Here is an 18,743-nt window from a genome sequence, read left to right as displayed (position 1 = left end):
ATCAGTGTCTTATTCCGTCACGTAAATTACGAGAGTCAAAACATGATCTCAGTGACAGTCACTGATTTAGATTTGCTGTTTCTTATGCAGTCTGAGAAATAATTACCAAGGCATGTGGTGGTTAGTCAACAAGTGACAGTTTGTTTTTTTTATTAAATTGCCAACTAATTTGATCATGGATTAATTGGTTTTAGTCCTACATGTGAATATTTTTTGTTTCTTTGCTCTTCTATGAAAGTAAACTGAAAATCTTTGGGTTGTGAACAAGACATTTAAAGGCGTCATCTTGGGCTTTGGAAAACTGTGATAGATGGGGTTTTTTTTTTTAACCATTTTCTAACATTTTATTGACCAAACAATCCATTAATTGAGAAAATAACAGTCATTAATCGACAAAGAGTGGTGCACACGCAGGAGCTGGAAATGTGATCTGTCTCATCATGATATCATCTTGTAACGGAGAGACTGTACCCATGGAGCCTGTAGCTGCACAGTAGACTGTAGTGATGCAGAAGGGTGAGGGGATGATTTAATGTAGTTTTGGTCGAGTGGTGGGGGATGGTGGTAATGAAGCCTCTCCATGTATCCCTTGGGAAGGTCACTGCATAAGCCAAGTCCTGCTCCATCAGCCTGATGTCAGTCAGCTCTGTACAAATGATCCGTTTGCTCCAGCCCGGCTGCCTTTAGTGCCTCTTAAAGTGACCTCACCTCCGTGATGAGGAGGCTGTTCTGTGCACACTGTAGCCTGCCCCTTTTGGTTTTTTTTTTAGGTGTAATACGGTAATGCACTCTGCAGTCACTCACCACAGCCAGTGAAGCGGCTTTTTCAGTCCTGCCTCAGATGTAGTCAGAGCAGTCTGGGAGGAGGTGTGTGTGGAGGTGGTGCGTCCACCTGGACCACTGTTTGTCCTGGAGTACTGGGTCTCCACAGCTGCAGGGGGGAGACTCCTGCACCCAAGCCTCAGGCTGAGGCTGGATCATGGGCTGTTCTGGCAGCAGAGCGTGCCTTAGTGCTCCCTGCGCTGCAGAGAGGGTAACTGGCTTCTACATTGTTCTACTCTGCAGTGAGGAAGAGATGCAGATTTGAGGGACAGCAGGACAGAGTGGATTATATATGCTTTTGTAAACTGATCAGTGAGTTCATGTTCGGCTTGTCTTACTGGGCTTATAGTCACAGGCTCATAACTTTAATTTTGCAGGCTTTGTGATGTTTAGTTTGTCGGGCTGCTTATGTGAATCAGCATAATGAGAGAACGGTATTAGCAGGAGGTAAACAGTTTGAAATTGGATGTGTCAGTTTGAAATCTGGGGGAGCACTGCAGCTACAGCGCAGCCTCCTCTGCAGAACTGAGTCAGAAAGGGAGAAGTGAAGGAGTTATGTTTTCAGTCTTAGCACATGCCTTCTGTTAGCCTGAGATGAATGTCTGTTTTTCCCTGATCTCTCTGCTGAGGTGCTGTGAATGTATTTGCATTTGGCAGTCACACAATATCCTGGAAGGAAAAACTGTCATCATTAGACTGTTATGTGTTAGGGTGTTTCCCTGACAGACCCTTTCTTCCAATAGTAAATGATCTCTCAAATTCATAAAACTGTCATTTTGTGCACTTAATAGTATTAGTTTAAGCTACTAAAATTACCTTGACATCTCAGTGTGCATGACTGTTTATGTTTTTGTTTTCTTTTCTCTGCAGCGTGATGAAGCCACAAGGCAGCGCAGGGATCTGTCCCAAGAGCTGGTCAACCTTCGAGGAGAGCTGGGTAAGTTGGGTCACCTTGGTCACACACCAGCTATGTTTGAAGTTGTTATCACCAAACTACACACTCCTGATATAGGCTCTGAATTTAATTTCCCTTTCTGATGTGTTTTTGGCCTTACGATTTTTCAGTTTAGATAAAAAGTCAGGCTCGCATTTGTTTAGATAATGAGGACAGTGTGCTTTGCTCTGCTATGTTTGTTTTAATCATCACGTCTATTCGGTTGTTTACTTGGGTCACTTATTTTGTTTCTGTGATCTAATGCAGTTATTGATCTGAGTCACTGGTGCTTTAAATTAATGTTCATAGCATGTGTGGGGCATTATTTTAATACATTTAGTCACTCGTTACATGCACTAATTTCTCTTGAAAGACAATCATGCAGTTCAATGTAATCTTTTTTTATTTAGGTAATAATAAGAGAGTTCAGTACTGTGCCTTGAATTGGTAAAACTTTTATTATTATGTTGAACTGGTGTGTAGATTACCTCATGACTGAAACAGTAGTATTATTGTATGCAGGGGACGTCCTACTCGTTTGCTTTTTCCCTGCGGTTCTTCCTCCACCTGTTAATTGCTTTGTCCTCAGCTGAAAATCACATACGTATTTATCAAGGCTTGTGTACAGAGTGGTGTCAGTCTCCAGGGAGAACACGCTGACCTCTGACCTTGCACAGGAAGGGATTCCAGTGGTGCAGTGCCACACCACCTGAGGCCTTGTCAAGTCTAAAGGACAATAACTCATCTTCTCTGTCCAGCCTAAGTGCTGTCACACAGAATAGCTCTGCACTTACAGGCACTGCACCCTCACACGCCAGCTTTTATGTCTCTTACTTGAGGCAGCAGTAGTGTTGTAGCTCCTCCTTTTCCTCACAGCCTCGGGACTTCCACATGACTGCTCTTATACGCTGAGCGCTGTTTTATCTGCGCCTTAACACATTCTTTACTGAAGGGCGGCTGTGAAACCTACACTGACCTCAGGTGGACCTTTTTGTATTATTTACAGTAAAATATATTTGGAAGTCCAGATGCATTCTTATAAATCCACTTTTAGTTCATTCCCTCCTCAGACTGTGTCCCTGCCTGCTTCCACAGTGATCTCACTCCTTGCACAGCAATAAATTACAGTCTTGGGCCATGGCCAGAACTATGATACAACCACACACCCTTTTATCATTCCTCACACGTCAAGTTATATCTAAGAGGATCTGCATTTTTCACCATCTGCTTTATCTGCGACACTTCCAAACCCCGTCACCCTGCTGACTGTGGGCCAGAGTGCAGCTAACTTTAGGTTAACTGGGCCCTCCTCCCCCTTATGAGCCATGAGGTGTTTTTGTGGGGTTGGATTTGGACTAGACAGGCTCATATGACCAGAATTCTGTTACACATGATAGCTGGGCTCAGTTGTTTGAGCTGTACATGCCAAAGCCTGATAGATAGTCCCTGTGTTCGCTTGGCTGCTGTTCCTGGTTCTGCTGCCATTATTCCACTCTTGGTAAGGTGAATCTTCATGCAGTGCAGTGGTTCTTTATACTGAAGCTCAATGTGTAGCTGTGCAAATACACACACTCTTCATTTAACTCCAGAGAGCAACAGGAATACACTGACTATTTGTCTGTAACAGTGTTGTCCAACATGACTTAAATTGCAACACTCAATACAGATAAGTAAACATTCAGTAAACATATCGAGTACAGCACGTGCCCCTCATAACAGGGGGAAACTGCATATGTGCAAAATCTGAATTAAACAGGCTTTTCACGACTCTTTTATTTAAACCATGATGACATTGCATTGTACTGTGGCCTCCTGATGGGTTATCCTATTGTAAGTTAACTTTTAGTCCATAGAGTAATTGTACCTTTATTGTGCTCTGATGGTTTGTGAGAACAGTGAATGTACATGCCACACATGTTGTAGCAAAGCAGAGCAACATCTGGATTCGGTGTTATCTTACACCCACTGTTGAAGTCATACATAGTTTCAAGTTCTAAGTAGTTATCGTTTATTGTCATGCCATGTCTTTGAGACCAAACCTTTGAGAGAAAATGCTGCTTAACATGGCAGTGGACGTTCTATTTACTCACAGCTGCCTTTCTTACTGTACACCATCAGTGTGACTTCACCACTTAGCTGAAGTTCTTATTTGGCTGCCAGCTGCTGGGTATCAACAGTGTTTGTGCAAAAGCACTCAAACTGGAGACAGCTTATGGAGTTGGTCACTGTCGCCCACTTCAGAGCAGATATAAACACTTGGTGATGGAAACATTCGGAAAATAGCGAGATGGTTTACAGAACAAAAACAAAAGCCACCAATTGTGCGTATTTATAAATGGCAAATGAACATCTGTGGAGGGAAAAAAAAGGTGCTTCTCATTTAGGAAACATTACCTATGTTGCAGACTTTGAGATATTGTAAAAGTTATTAGCAGACCTGTTGCTATATCTTCATCTGCCTATAAATAACTTCAGTGTAGCTGGCATATGCAGTCAAGTGCAAAAGGAACCTCCCCTTGAAAGTCAGTTTTTCCATTCCTTTTTGGAGCGCATTTAGTGTCACACATTTACATGAAGGGAGAACTTTGCTAAACAGACTTCCTCAGTGGACGTATCATATTTCTTACACAAGCAGTTAAGAGTAACATTTTTACTTTGCCCTATTTGACTGAATATTACAGTCTGCATAAAGTGACAGAACTACATGCAAATGTCCTGACACCTTTTTTTTACCATTATAAAATTCTTACTTTCTGTTTTTTTACTTCTAGTTTGCTCAATTGAATCTTCTGAACGTCTGGAGAAGGAGAAGGAAGAGCTGCGTGTCGCTCTGGAGGATGCACTGCACAAACTGCAGGAGCAGCATCAGAAGGACCTGGCCGAGGTGGAGCAGAGGCTACAGGCCTTCTATCAGGCTGAGTGGGACAAGGTCCACCTCACCTACCAGGAGGAGACGGACAAGTGCAAGACTCTCATGGAACAGCAGGTTTGTCCCCACTCCACCTTTTCATTATGATTCATATTATAGACTTTAATTATTTATCTAGGAATGTTTGCTATTGCCTCTGAGTATTCCACAGTGTTATTTAAAGGCTCTTCTATTTTTAATTACATAAAATGGAAAGCCGTTTTCTTTAAAGGGTCAGATACCAGCCCAGGGTGTTTTTATTCAATATACTGTCATTATAATCCTTGATGTGATAACATTTGTAAAATGTTAGTGTTTTTTTGTTTTTTTTTACTTAAAATAACTTGAAATAACTGCAAAGCATCTTAATGTAAAGCCGTTCTTAGTGGGATCAGTAATGCTGTGGTTAAAAATGAATACTTGCCTGTGTTCTTTTTAAAGATGGGAGAGCTTAAAGAAAATCATGAAGCCATGAAGCTGGAGCTAGAGAGCAACCATGCAGAACAGCTGCAGTCTTTTAAACAGAAATATGAAATGTCACTGGAAGGTGAGTGAACAAAAATCGATTCAGTGAACGAAACTACATCCTCCCTCTGAAACTTACTCAATCTCAGAAGCATTTGATGTTTTGGAACTTTTTAGTTTCTGCCCCTTGTGGATTTTTTGTATTACATGAAAACATGACATTGTGATTATGTGGAGCTTTGTTCTATAGTTTGGGTTTTCTGAAATATTTGTGATGTCATTAAACTCTTTAGAGCTCAGTAAAGTCCACGGTGAGGAGCTGCAATCTTTGGACAAAACTTTGAAAGAGACAGGAGCTGTTCTATCAGTAAGCCTTACCCCCCCACCCCCTTTTTATTAAAGCAATTCACACAAACAATAGCATCATGACATGAAGATAACTCATGGATTGATGAACCAGTCTATAAAAGCTTTTACTCAGTGACTTTGTTGTGTTGCGTACATCCACAGGGACGAATTGAAGAGCTGACTGCAGAGAACAATGCCCTGATTGAGAAGCTAACTGCAGAAGAGAAAAGGAGGAAGCAGCTGGCCGAAAACAGTCAGGTACTCTTATCTGTGTGCTTTTTATAACACAACTCCACTTTAAAACATCTTATGACTCCAGTGTTGTCTGCCCTTAAGCATCAAAGAGGGCAAAACCACGAAGCCAGTGATTACCCAAAATATAAACCAAACATTAGAAAAAAATTGGGTCCTTTAGCCATTTTTTTTACCAGATAAATGAACAAGAGTAAGTTAAACTCTGTTAGCCACAGCACTGCCCTGAGTCTGAGCCCAGGGTGTAGATTTTAATCTTCCCAGAGTGCTGTTGCACAGTGAGGATGCCACTCCTCATCAGTGTTAAGTGGCTGCCACATATACTCAGCATTTTGCCCTGGCTCAGTCAAGTCATTAAGGTAACTACCTCACATTACCCTGCCACTCCACAGCTGCTATTCTTAATAAGAGCAGCTCAATATTACAAAATGACCACTTGTAGCTAAAAAGGGAGGAGGAGTATTTGAAACACTACCTTCCTGCAGAGGGATGTCGCGTGTTTGTCATCTTTATGTCGTTGTGTATAACACGTAAACATCCAGAGGCTCATTGTCCCTGCGAGCTCAGAGCAATGACTAATTTGTAAGTGATGCATGGCGCCCTCTGTTGTGTGGTTCTGGTTTTATGGCCGCATGACATTTACAACGCTGGCTGTACTCATTTTTAAGTCTTTAACAGTCCTTGAACATCTTGGCACTTCTTTGTCCCTGCAGAAGGATGCCCACACGCTGTATCTGGAGCAGGAGCTCGAGAGCCTCAAAGTGGTGCTGGACATCAAAAACACACAGCTCCACCAGCAGGAAAAGAAGCTGATGGAGATAGATAAACTGGTGAGACCGGAGGCAGATGCTCCTGAGTGCAGCACAGCATGACGGCCAGTCTTGATGCTGGGCATCAAGACAAGCAATGCTCCTACCATGAAAGTAACACACGCAGTCATTCTGTTTTGTTTGTTTCTTTGCAGACAGAGAAAAATGTGAAGCTGGACGAGAGCCTTAAGAAGGTCCAGCAGGAGAATGAGGACCTCAAAGCCCGCATGGAGAGACATTATGCACTGTCAAGGTAAGAGTTCACTGTATGAACTCATCTGTAGTTATGGAAACCCAACTTTGAAGCATCTAACCGTACATCCCAGTTCAGAGTCCTTATGCTTTACTGAACCTTTGAATGGCCACGTTGAATTTAAAGGGATACTTTGCCTATTTTCTGAAAGCTTTGTATCACAACAATGTGAGTAGTACTGAACGGACTGAGGTCAACTTCCCTCCATCTTATCAGCACACAGATCTCCCTGCTCACCTCTCAGCTCAATCCACCAGATGATGCTTTTCATTGACACTAAGGGTTGTTTGCTTGAACTACTGATTGTACTTCTGCATTTTCATACACCACAGACACAAAGAGTATAGAGAGCCACCCTTCTCTCTCTTTTTCTGTCTTCTCTGTTCAAACTGTGAAACTAGGCAGTGCTGAGGGGATATAAACCAAGGTCCTGTCACTATATTACATATTTCTCAACTAAAATCTCTTATATTGTCTAATAATATAATCTCTAATATTTTAGTGCACTGTTTGGCAGTAATATGAGAATTTATGAACAGGACGTGGGCGTAATACTGTTTTCTGTATTTTAAAAACAAAGGCTGATAATACTGAGATCAAATGATAAAAGTAAGCAGCGCTGATCAAATATGAACAAGCATCCCACCTCGAATGTTTTCAGAACTATATTTTAGGCTATTATTGAACTCTAATTCAAGATGGTTTGTTACCAGCTGGCCATCATGCTGTTTCTGTCAAAACACGCAAGCTAGCATTACATCAGCCACCAGCGGGAGCATTTATTGGTCTGGTGTAGCTCAGTGCAGTTTGGTAATTACAAAAGTATTTGCATCTTTCTACAACATAAACAGCCCAGTTTAATGAAAAGAATGTCTTTCCAGCAGAAAAGTACTTCTTGAAGTGCATACTCCTCTGTGCCATAGACATACACCATTTTCCAAAAGTTATTAACCAGTGATCCACACAATTGTACTTTGTGACATACAGTATTCCTCTGATGAATATTGGCACTGTTTGTTTTGTAATAATCCCATATACGGTCTCTGCGGCCGAAAATAATCACCAGCAAATACACTCCAGTTTGAATATTGTTTGATAAAATCTACAGTGCTAAGCTGCTGATTACTGTGCATTTGAATAAATGAGTAAATGAAAGAAGAAGACATATTTTATTAATCCCTGAGGAAAATCCAATTATTTCACTCTGTTGTCATTTACATGTTACAGACACAGGTCTGAAATACACACATGCACAAACAGGACCTATACACAGGCACTGAGTATAGAGATGTCAGAGCGAGGGGGCTGCCCATGGTCAGATGCCCCAAGCAGTTGGGGCTTCAGTGTCTTGCTCAAGAGCACCTCTCCAGTTACCAGTCTACATTCCATACTGGGTCCAGATGGGGAGTTGAACCCGTGACCCTCCGGTTCCCAAGCAAAGTCCTTGGTCCTGGACTGAGTTACTACCACCTCAAATAAAGATAAGAAATGAAAGTATATAATGTATATAAAGACCTGTTTTATAAAGAATTACATCTCCAATGTGCTTGGAGCAACAACGAGGCTGGGGAAGTCAGATTATGGAGAGACTCATTAATGTATTATTTATTTGGGTCTTAGCATGGGATTCGTTGACAGTTCAAAAAATGAATATTGTATGTTTTATCCTTCAGGCTTTCCAAAGCAACCTCTGTAATCGTAATTTATTTAAGATGTTTGTCTAATCAAATAATTATTATACTAATAATAAGATTTGATGTATGCCGTGGGTGAGAATGTAATGCCTTTCCGTGGGTGAGAATTTAACAGTGAGGTTCTAGCACTCACCCACTGAAGGCCTCCGAGTGCAGCACCACTGTCGTAAAACACACATAGGGACGACGCCTCCCACTCGTAGACAACGTGCATTTGTTGACAAGCTGAGGGACGTGAGCCGGCAAAGACATTTTGAGAACCAAAGAACCGCGTCAACTAACAAGGTACAGTATTATTACTGGACTATTCTTGCCGTGCAACAGTCATGGGCTGCACAACCACTGCACTAAACTAAAGTACCACCTGTAGCAAACCTATCAGGGGACAGTAACATGATGCCGCTAACTTCAGGCTGTAACACGTTACCTGTGTCTAGATAGGCTAATTGGGTTTATGATTTTAAAAAAAATTACTCAATAACTATCATAACAGAGCCAACAACAATAAAGTGCCACAAATAAGACATAAAGCTTATAAACAAGCATATTACTCATCTGTCCAACGGCAACATAGCCAGCTCGGCATCAGACTTGCAGCCTACTTTTTCACAAAGCTCTCGCCCCCGTGTAAAAGTCTGATCAGTATTTGCTCTGGTCCGACTTCTTGCTCGGTCAGTCTTGTTTTTTCTCTTTGTAGCTTCCTCCATCACCGTCCTCTTCCATCTCTTTGCTTTAGACATTGTATCAAACAGTACTGAGACGAGCTAATTGGCTTTTTATTAAATATAACTTTCTTTATTTAACACAAGATTATTTACAAAAATGCATACAGATACATAGAAACTAACTAGCTTCAGTTTAGCTGAAGGCTGGTCTGTACCATATTGCCGCAAAGCTGATGCATTTCTCAGCAGGGAACCACGACCCGATGGCCAAGTTACAGTGCTGAAAGCAGGCGACTGAGGCGTTCTGTGGGAGTGGGATAGAAACCAGTCTCCCAGTTGAAAGTTAACGTACTATGAGATCAACTTTGAAACTGTTATTTTTAAAGTGGAAAAGCTACATAATGTTGCTTTAGATTTTTCCGTGTCTGTAAATATTTGTACTTCAGAGCGTTCCTAACTTGTCTGTTGCATCGTTGCATCACAGGCAGCTGTCGTCAGAGCAGGCCGTGCTGCAAGAGTCCCTTCAGAAGGAGTCCAAGGTGAACAAGCGTTTGTCGATGGAGAACGAGGAGCTGATGTGGAAGCTCCATAACGGAGACCTGAGTAGCCCTCGCAAGGTGTCCCCCACCTCCACCTCCCCCTCCCGCTCCTTCAGCCTCCAATCACCTCGCAGCTCGGGCGTGTTCTCCAGCACTCCTGTCTCGCCCAGATAACGATGGGCTCCTGCTTCCAGGAAGCACTCCCTCTCTGTTGAGTTATCATTCTGGAATTAAGAGCCATGTTTGCTTCCCGTTTGCTTAGCAACACAACAGCCCGACTTTGGCTCCTTCAGGATTGGATGAACTCTGAAACGTTCTGTACAGACATGCTACAGACTGTAAAAAAAAAAACAAAAAAAAAACAACCATTGCACAGAAGCACTTAATAAGCAAGGTCGCCTTGTTTTTGCCTTTCACGTCTGATACTATAAATGGGAGGGTGGGAGAGAGAATCTCAGGACTTCTATGTAATGATACACTATTTTTGTTACTTGTTGGTAGAGGCTTGTCTGTCCTGAGGCTCAGCGCACACACACTACATGCAGTAAAAGATGCACACATGCATGCATATCAACATGTGCAGATACAACCCAGCTCCTTTGTGTCCCTGGCAACCACAGCCATGGAAAGTCTGAATACAGAATAGCTTTGAACACAGACGACACTCCTCAGAGTGCATTTTATTTGAAGTACGCATGAAACATGGAATTGCTTCTTTTGGATTCCTGCACCATTTCTCGCAGCTAACTGCGCAAGAGTGACAGTCAGATTGTCATATCAATAACATCTTGCTGCTGATAGGTACACCAGCGCTGTACAAACCTCAATATTTGTTCAGAATTTCTTTGAGGTTTTTTTTTTAAGGGTTGGGATTTTGTACACTTAGGTTGTCAGTTTAAGTATCATCTGTGGCCTCGAACATTTTTTTTCCTTCACATTTGTTTGACCAAGGGACCAATCCAAGTCTTTGTGCATGTGTTTGAGTCTTGGTAATCACCCCTTACTGAACCCTCCTAATGCAGCTTTAAAGTGGGCGTCTTTGCAAATAGTCACGCAAAAGAGGCTTTCTTGTACATGTCAAAAAGAGTATTTTATGTGGAATTGATATTATTGGTTTGTTGACCCTGTTTGAAATATGCAATTAATAAAGTCTTGTATCAAATTCAAAACGTGTAACTGTGATCTTCATATTCTGACTTGCAGCACATGGAAAAAATGATGGTTACCGTCAGAAATATATTAAAGGAATTCAGTTTTTCCTGGAACTCGGCAGGTATCAGTCTGACATTGTGACTGTCGTGTTTGAGTCAAATATACTTAAATATTTTTTAAACCACAAACATTCGTATCCTAAGCTAATCCCACAATCATAACAACCAGCAACTACTCAGCAAAGTGGAAACTGCAGCAAGTGTTGCAGTGGGCTGAAATAAGTTCTGGGCCTGCAGTTCACATTCCACATACGGAGTGCATTAGGACATCAGCCCGGCACACAGCTCAGCTTTAAACCAGATTCTCCTCTTCACAACATGCTACAAAGCCAGAGCAAGCCTTTAATGGCTGCTGCGCTCTATATTTCATTTAAATATAACATGAAGGCTAAATATGATGAGTCAGAGATGTTTGATCAGGTGTCCAACACAACAGAGTGCCAGGGTTTACAGCAGCAGGGTGCTGTCTCTGTCACAGAGACTCCACCTCCCAAAACTCTGGGAGGTGGAGTAAAAAGTTACTTATAAAAGTAACATTTATTTACTTGTCTTAGTTACAGTTTTTCTGTGGCGTTTGAAAATCCTCATTGAATCTCCACCCTGTTGTCAAACATTCTGGGCTTTTCTCTGATCAAATGTTTCCAGAGATGTTGAGTAGATTTGAGGTCTGGTGACTGTGGAGAAGAAAACCCTGCAGGTCAGCACTCCTTGTTTTTTGGACTTCAGATATTTGGGTACTGTGTAGGCTCATTGTCCTAAAATGAAACCCTTCCTCAGAGGAAGTGTAAAGCCTCTGCACAAATACAACTTGTTTTTTATTAAGATACAAAATGAGAACATTTTTTTAATGAACAACTCAACAAAAGATGTACCAAATCTTTATTATGTTCTCACAATCTGCAAACTAAAAATACACCCGTTTTTATGTATATACATGATGATTTCGTCAGGTCTCGCTGGTTAGTGTGTTCCAGTTATATTTCAACACATCAGACATAACGCAGGCTCTTTTGCTGCAGCTATTTGGAGACGATGTTGGTCGTCACAATCGTCTCACCGTGCTGGTTTTTGGCTTTACAGACGTAGTTTCCAAAGTCGATGGTCTCCATGTCCTCCACAGTCATGACACTCTGTGAGACCCGTGTGGTGTGGCTCATACCTCTGCTAACCAGCCTCCAGGAAGTGTGGATGTGAACTGGACGGTGGCCCTTCACAATAAAACAAAAATTTACAACCATTATACTCTTTGTTGGTGATAATCTTGGCAGGAAGACTGATCCAATATGATCGCACTTTAATGTTTGAGCTTCTCTTCTCTCTTTGTTTTCACATTCACCTGCTGAAGGGTTAAAGTTTCTATGTGAGTTTAACACCTGAATGTACCAGCAGGTTCTTGTTTGGAGCCAAATATGCAGCCTACACGAGTGATGTGGAAACTTGAAACCCTCTGACACACAGACTATTAACTTATCAGTGGAGACTTCTTATATCCAGACGTCAAACTTTTGAAATAAAAAATATTTGTGTATTCATAAACTCAGGATTTGTAAAGCACCGTGACGGTGTGGCTGGTTACCTTCCACTATGATACATTATATTAAAGGGAGAGTTGGATTGAAAAAATCCCCTGTGGCCCAAAAAGCATTTTTCCCATCGACCACCACAGCTAAAGAGACTTCTGTAAAACTGTTGACAGGACACTGAGCTGTGGTGGTTTTATGTTTGTAAAAATTTCCTCAAGCTGAAAAAAGCAATTTCAAAATCTGAAACGTCCACACAGCGTTAAGTCAGTGCGCTGAGCAGGAACTTGCAGGCAGGGCCAATGGGAGAAACGCTACTGTGCATATTCAGTGGGCCACATACTGCAGAAGTAAACCCATAAGCTAGTTTTGGTGAATGCACCAGGCTAGTAATTACACTGAAATGAATGGGCGCCATCTTGGCATCAGGCATGTGGATATTACAGTAGATCTATCCTCTATCCTAACTGAGGTGTCGCTGTGGAGGCAATTTATCAATCCAAGGTAGCCACACCCTAAATTAGCCTATTTTACTCTAAATAGGACCATAATTTGCAAAATGAACATCATGCTGATTTGGAGGAGACTTGAAACAAGCGATAGAGGCCATACACTCAACAGGAAAATGTTTACAGAGGTAATAAATCAAGTGAGAAGTAGGGTCATTTTCTCATAGAATTTTAGGAAAATGTGACTTATCTTTGCAACCAGTGTAGTCACCCCCAGCCGGTCATTAGAAGGAATGCAGATTTAAGGCACTTTTGCATCGGCTTGGCTATGTCATCTTCTTTTATACAGTCTCTGGTCACACTTGAGACTCCATAGATCTACAGTCAGGATACTGTAAACTATATATATTTTTGTTAATTTACTCCTGGTTACAAAATAAATTTCTCTGTTGAGCCATTCTCATTTAGGTGAGATGACATTATAAGCACAGGTTTCTAACTGCTGGATTTTGTCCTGAATCTGGTTTGACTTTTGGTTTTAAGCCTAGTTGTCCTCTTACCTGACCAGGATAAGACCAGGTGAAGCTAACATCCTCCTCCGGCTCCCCCAGTACTGTGCAGGTCACGTTGACGTTGTCGCCTCCTCTCACAGACTCCGGGGAAGCTTCAAGGCTCACAAATGGTGCCCCACTAGGAACTGTCAACAAGAAACACTAAACAGTTTCTAACGATTATAGATGAAAGCTTGGTGGTATTTAAACCTCCATCACATCTCCAAAGTGTTTTTCTCTCCATCTACCAGTCAAGGTTCATTTACCTGAAACTCACACAATTTCCATTTTATAAAATCACCCCTCCCATTTGCAAAATCCAGAATGTGTTTCCATTTTAGTTGGTGAGTGTCCACATGAGCTTAGCTCAGCAGCGAGGGGTGAGGAGGCTTTGACAACTCTGACATACACCCTTTTCCTGGAAGCTGATGAAGCAAAGTAGCCAGCACTTGATTTGTGACTTTGTGAAAATGCCTCTCACGGTGGCTATAGACGCTTTTAATCAATATAGCGACAAGTTACGTGGTTATGTTTGACAGTTAAAGCATCACCACTCGTATTTAAGCTGACACTGACATGTGACTGCTGCGTCCTTACCCTCTACATAGAGTAGCTGGTACTTGGTGGAGATTTGTGGCGTGCCTTTGGTCACAGCCTTACAGTAGAAAACCCCCTGATGCTCTGGGCTGGGGTTCTGCAGGACAAACCCCTTGGTGGGGTCATAGGTCACCTGCGTCCCGTTGGCTATGATCTCCTCTGGTGGGACTTCTCTGTGCAGGGACACCTTGGCCTGCGGGTCAGTCACACGGCAGGGCACCACAGCGGGCCTGTCTGGGCGCAGGTACACGATCACAAAGTGAATGGCAGAGGGGACGAAGAGGTTGTCTTTGTCTGTGTAAAGGGACACATGTCAAACACTTGAATTTACCACTGTGGCACTCATGTAAAAATACATCTAAATTAAGACAAGTAATATAAAACCACATTAAACTAGACATTAACCTCCCGACAAACCATTTTCAGGAATTAGACTGATGATGGTTAACAGAGTAGGCAGAGCACTGAGGTGAAAATTCAGCCAAAAAGAGTGATATTTATGGCTTGATGGCTTATAATGATTTAAATAATACTTAATACAAAATACCTTTCAGCCTGAAGGTATAACTTGGAAATGGATGTAGCAGGGTTGACTATTTTTGTGCCACATAAATCAAACAGTCTGCATGTTTTTGCACCCACTGATAAACACTCCTCAAACCTACATTAAGTGATTTTTTTTGGCCACTTTGGGCCAACAGATAAATTATAAGAACCCTGTCTTCTAGAAATTACGTTTCTCTGTTGCCACTTTCTTAATTATGTTGTTCAGGTAATGTAATAACTGCCTGAATTATGTTCAGAGACAAAGTTTCTGTAAGGATACGAGACACTTATTCATGTACGACGTAGGCTTTGCAGTGTAGGTGGTTGGGGAGGATGGTAGTTGTACAATGAAGTGAGCATGACCATGAAACCTCCTGTCTTAGGTTTAGGTAACATGCACTTTGGTTAAGATTAGGGAAAGATTATGATTTTGAATTTTGATTAAAAACGTGATGAAAATATTAATGCTGTAGTCACAACAAGGGGAGTACTGTACTGCAAGACTGCCTATTTTGGTGGCAAAAAACTGCTAAATGGTTGGTACCAGTGGATTATTCAAGTCTTTGCATTTCATATGACTCCCTAGCTTTAAAACTATGCCCAGTACAGCCTCTTGAAGATGGTAATGTTGGCCAGGGATTGACACGAAAAAACTGACATGAAAAAAAAAGTTATGTCTTGACCATAACGAAATCTCGATTAACTTTTTTTTTTTTGTTTTTACAAGGCTGTAAACATGTTTATTTGTGCTGTAAAGTTGGGCATTTTAGCCTGGGGGTCTATGGGGATCGACTCTATTTTTGAGCCAGACTCAAGTGGCCATAAGAGGAACTGCAGTTTGGACTGCATTGGCCTAATTTTTGAGCCTCGGAGGTTGCCGCTTTCTCTCAACTTGGCACCTAAAAGTTTGCGTCTATTTTTGCATCATGATGCCATGTTACTGATCTTATTACTGATAATATAGCATAAATAAATACCATACATGTATATTATATTTCATTATTAATCAAAGCCATGAGTAACATTCTGTACTCTTTGTAAATATCTCTTATTTCTAATTTAAAAAAATGCAAATGTAATGTGCCATGTGCTATGTCCTCTATAACTCACCTGTGAAATAGATGTATGAGACATAGCTGCGATCATGGTCCTTCTCACACTCTGTGCCATCACACACTATCACCCAGCAGCTGTAGGGTCCTGTGTCAGCGGCAGACGGCGACATCAGGATCAGCTGACTGTACTTGTCACTCTGCTTGATGCTGGAGGCGAGAAACAAAAATACAAGACTTAGCATGTAGCATATGACAAGACAAACAGGTGATGTGCTCTCGCAGCACCTGAGGCGTGAGTCGTTGAAGGTGTCCAGGTAGCTCGGGTATGACCATCCGATAGAATTTCCTTTGCAGCGCAGCTCTATGTTCTTCCCAGGAGTCAGATTCATGCTATCGCCCAGGCGCAGGAAGCGTCCCTTATCTAAAACCTGGGTCAAGAGAGACTGGCCTTTTCCTACTCCATCTTTTAGTTTGGGGCCTCGCACCTTCACCCGCTTCCCTCCTGGACGGATGCGATTCTCTCCTACGTCTTTTCTCCGCTTGACTTGCTGGCAGGCACCTGGACACACACAGAGGGGGGACGAGTTAGAGGCAAGAGTAAAAATAATAACGATAACAAAAATGAGACACAAAACCAACTGTTGCTGCACTGTATAGAGTCCAGACTGGTATTCAGTAGGCCCATCCAGAGAGCTACTCTTTGTGTTTCCCCCAGCTGTGACAACAGCTGAACAGGAAGTGCAAAATCCTTATTACTGGCACAAAATGTCCAGAACCTGCAGCCTCTCTTTCAGCTTGTGCTGTGAATTTCTCGGTGGGCACTGAAGACTTAGCCTGTCAAAGACAAGAAACAAACGAACAGTCTGTAGTGTAGAATTTAAGGGTTTGTTGTTTTATTCCTCGGTGCAGCATTAATGAGAACTCAGACGAAAGGTCAGCAGTAAAGGCCAGTTAATTAGAAACGCCTGCTGCATGCCTCAGATGCAGCTGGTTTGAGTTGTTCTGCAGAAATGCTTTGCAAAAACTCACACAACTTCACACAGCTCTTATGCAAACATTTGCAGTTTCCATGCATTAAATTTAAACGTTACAGATTAGTTGTAGTGTAAGGCTGAAGAAGGACAAACGAATGGCAAATGGATTGTTTGTCTTTGCCTCATGTGAATGAGATTTACTTCCTCTTGAATCCACCTCCTATTCCCTTTTCACCCATCACAGAGGCTGAACCCAGCCAGTATTTACACAACCTGAGATTATCTACCACCAGGTTACACTCCAAGTTCTCGTGATTCAAGTAACAGTCATTTCAATCATAAATCTACGAGACAGATGTGGAGACTTTACTCACCATTTTGGAGCTCCACCCAGAGCAGTGCCAGGCAAAGCACAAACCAGAGCTTCATCGTGTATTGACGGGATGGTCTGGTCTGCGGGGGCTGGAGAGATCAGGGAGTTTTGGTGAGGGGTACAGTAGGAACTTTGCAGGCTCCAGCTGCCCTGTTTAGATTTCCAGCTCCATCCTCACAGACTGAGAGGAAAAGGGAAAATAACTTCAGAGCCCTTCTGTTTACTCCCTCTCCTAAGATCTGAAGAGCAGAAACTCAGACTCTAGAGCCCTCTGCTGGACCTGAGTGTACTTTTTAAAGGATAGCTTCACATTTTTATGCCTCTGTGCCGGTGATAGCCGAGGCCAGAGGTATTACTGTTTCTGGGTTGTCCGTCAGTATGTCTGTATGTCCTTATGTCTGCATGTTTTTACATCTGTACATCTGTACATCTGAAACATTCTTGTGAATGCAATATGTAAAGAGGAAATTCTTCAAATGTAGCTAAAACATACAGTCAGATGCAAGGATGAACTGATTATATTTTGGTGGTCGTAGGTCGAAGGTCAGGTGCACCAAGACCTTGTCTGTCTCATTCCTGTTAACGCAGTTTCTCGAGAACACTTGTATGGAATTTCTCCAAACTTTGCTCATATGTTTGATTAGACTAAAGAAGAAGGTAGATTTATTAGTCATTTTTTAAACAAAGTTTTAAAAAAGAAATTACATTTGTCCTTGATCCTGCTGCATCTTTGGAGTTGAAGGATGCTGGTGGCATTATTTAATTCCCGCAGGGCATTTTTTGAATTTGCATCAGAGTCTTGTGTCCTTATGGCTCCCAACAAGGTCCATCTGGCCAGTGAAACAGCTTGATCTGGGATGTTAAGGGTTAACCATGTCTCTGTGAAGATCTGCACAGTGTAGTCTCTGATCTCCCCTTGCTGAGTAAGCCTCAATCACATCTTATACATATTATGACATGTCAAAATATGAATGAATTTTTGGACGTTTTTTTCAACATTGTATACTATGACATGTCTCTAAAAGCTATAATGTGTTGTTTCTTTGACAAGATTTGAAGCTTTTCCACATACTTTACTACGGTGTTTTCGACTGCTTTTTGACATGCTAAATAATGACGTTTTTGACCTTTATTTCGACATTGTATAATATGACGTGTCTCTACAAGCCATAATATGTTGTTTTCAGCCATTTTTTGACGTCAAAATTTTCAGCCTTTTTTCAACATGCTATATTATGACGTTTTTAGCCTTTTTTGACATTGTATACTATGACAAGTCTCTATACGCTATAGTATGTTGTTTTCAGTATTTTTTTACATGTAAAATTAGGTGTTTTCATCATACTATGGCATTTAAGGCCTTTTTTTTTTTTGACTTACTAAAGTATGACGTTTCTGGGCTTTTTTTCAACACTAAACTATGACATGTCTCTACAAGCTATTATATGTCATTTTTAGCGATTTTTTTACATGTCAAAATTTGACAATTTTCGACATACGCTGAAAAACATCAAAATATGACATGTCAAAAAAAGGGCTGAGAAGAACAAAGAACAGCATGTAGTGAAGTGCCAAAGAGTAGCATGTTGAAAAAACGACTAAAAACAACCAAAATCAACCAAAAACGGCATATTTTTGCATGTCGAAAAAAGACCAAAATCGCATAGTGAAGTATATAGAAAAATGTCAAAATACTACATATCAAAAAATGGCTGGAAATAAAAAAGAATAGCATGTCACAGAGAGTCATATTGAAACATGTTGAAAAAATGACCTAA

At 41.5% G+C, this 18,743-nt stretch overlaps 2 protein-coding genes across 3 annotated transcripts in view; one reads left to right on the top strand and one right to left on the bottom strand.

Moving 5' to 3' along the window:
* Positions 1-10,858, top strand: part of mtus1a (microtubule associated tumor suppressor 1a) — a 36,530-nt gene extending 25,672 nt beyond the window's left edge. For both annotated transcript variants that reach the window (XM_042493154.1, XM_042493153.1), the window contains exons 8-15: positions 1,693-1,759; positions 4,528-4,742; positions 5,106-5,211; positions 5,423-5,496; positions 5,640-5,735; positions 6,443-6,559; positions 6,694-6,791; positions 9,635-10,858. In XM_042493154.1, the coding sequence (XP_042349088.1) occupies positions 1,693-1,759; positions 4,528-4,742; positions 5,106-5,211; positions 5,423-5,496; positions 5,640-5,735; positions 6,443-6,559; positions 6,694-6,791; positions 9,635-9,863 (1,002 nt within the window). In that variant the 3' untranslated portion in view covers positions 9,864-10,858. The remainder of the gene's footprint in view (positions 1-1,692; positions 1,760-4,527; positions 4,743-5,105; positions 5,212-5,422; positions 5,497-5,639; positions 5,736-6,442; positions 6,560-6,693; positions 6,792-9,634) is intronic.
* A 904-nt stretch (positions 10,859-11,762) lies between these two features.
* Positions 11,763-17,183, bottom strand: pdgfrl (platelet-derived growth factor receptor-like). The gene is made up of 6 exons (XM_042493567.1): positions 16,967-17,183; positions 15,904-16,177; positions 15,674-15,825; positions 14,018-14,311; positions 13,430-13,566; positions 11,763-12,108 (listed from the first exon to the last, which is right to left on the bottom strand). The coding sequence occupies exons 1-6, from the start codon at positions 17,019-17,021 to the stop codon at positions 11,920-11,922; spliced, it is 1,101 nt and encodes a 366-aa protein (XP_042349501.1). The 5' UTR covers positions 17,022-17,183; the 3' UTR covers positions 11,763-11,919.
* Between the last annotated feature and the right edge of the window lie 1,560 nt (positions 17,184-18,743).

This window comes from Plectropomus leopardus, chromosome 9 (genome assembly GCF_008729295.1).
Source record: "Plectropomus leopardus isolate mb chromosome 9, YSFRI_Pleo_2.0, whole genome shotgun sequence".
NCBI lineage: Eukaryota > Metazoa > Chordata > Actinopteri > Perciformes > Serranidae > Plectropomus > Plectropomus leopardus.
The sequence above is the reverse complement of the archived record's forward strand: the minus strand, read 5'-3'. Positions and strand labels throughout refer to the sequence as shown.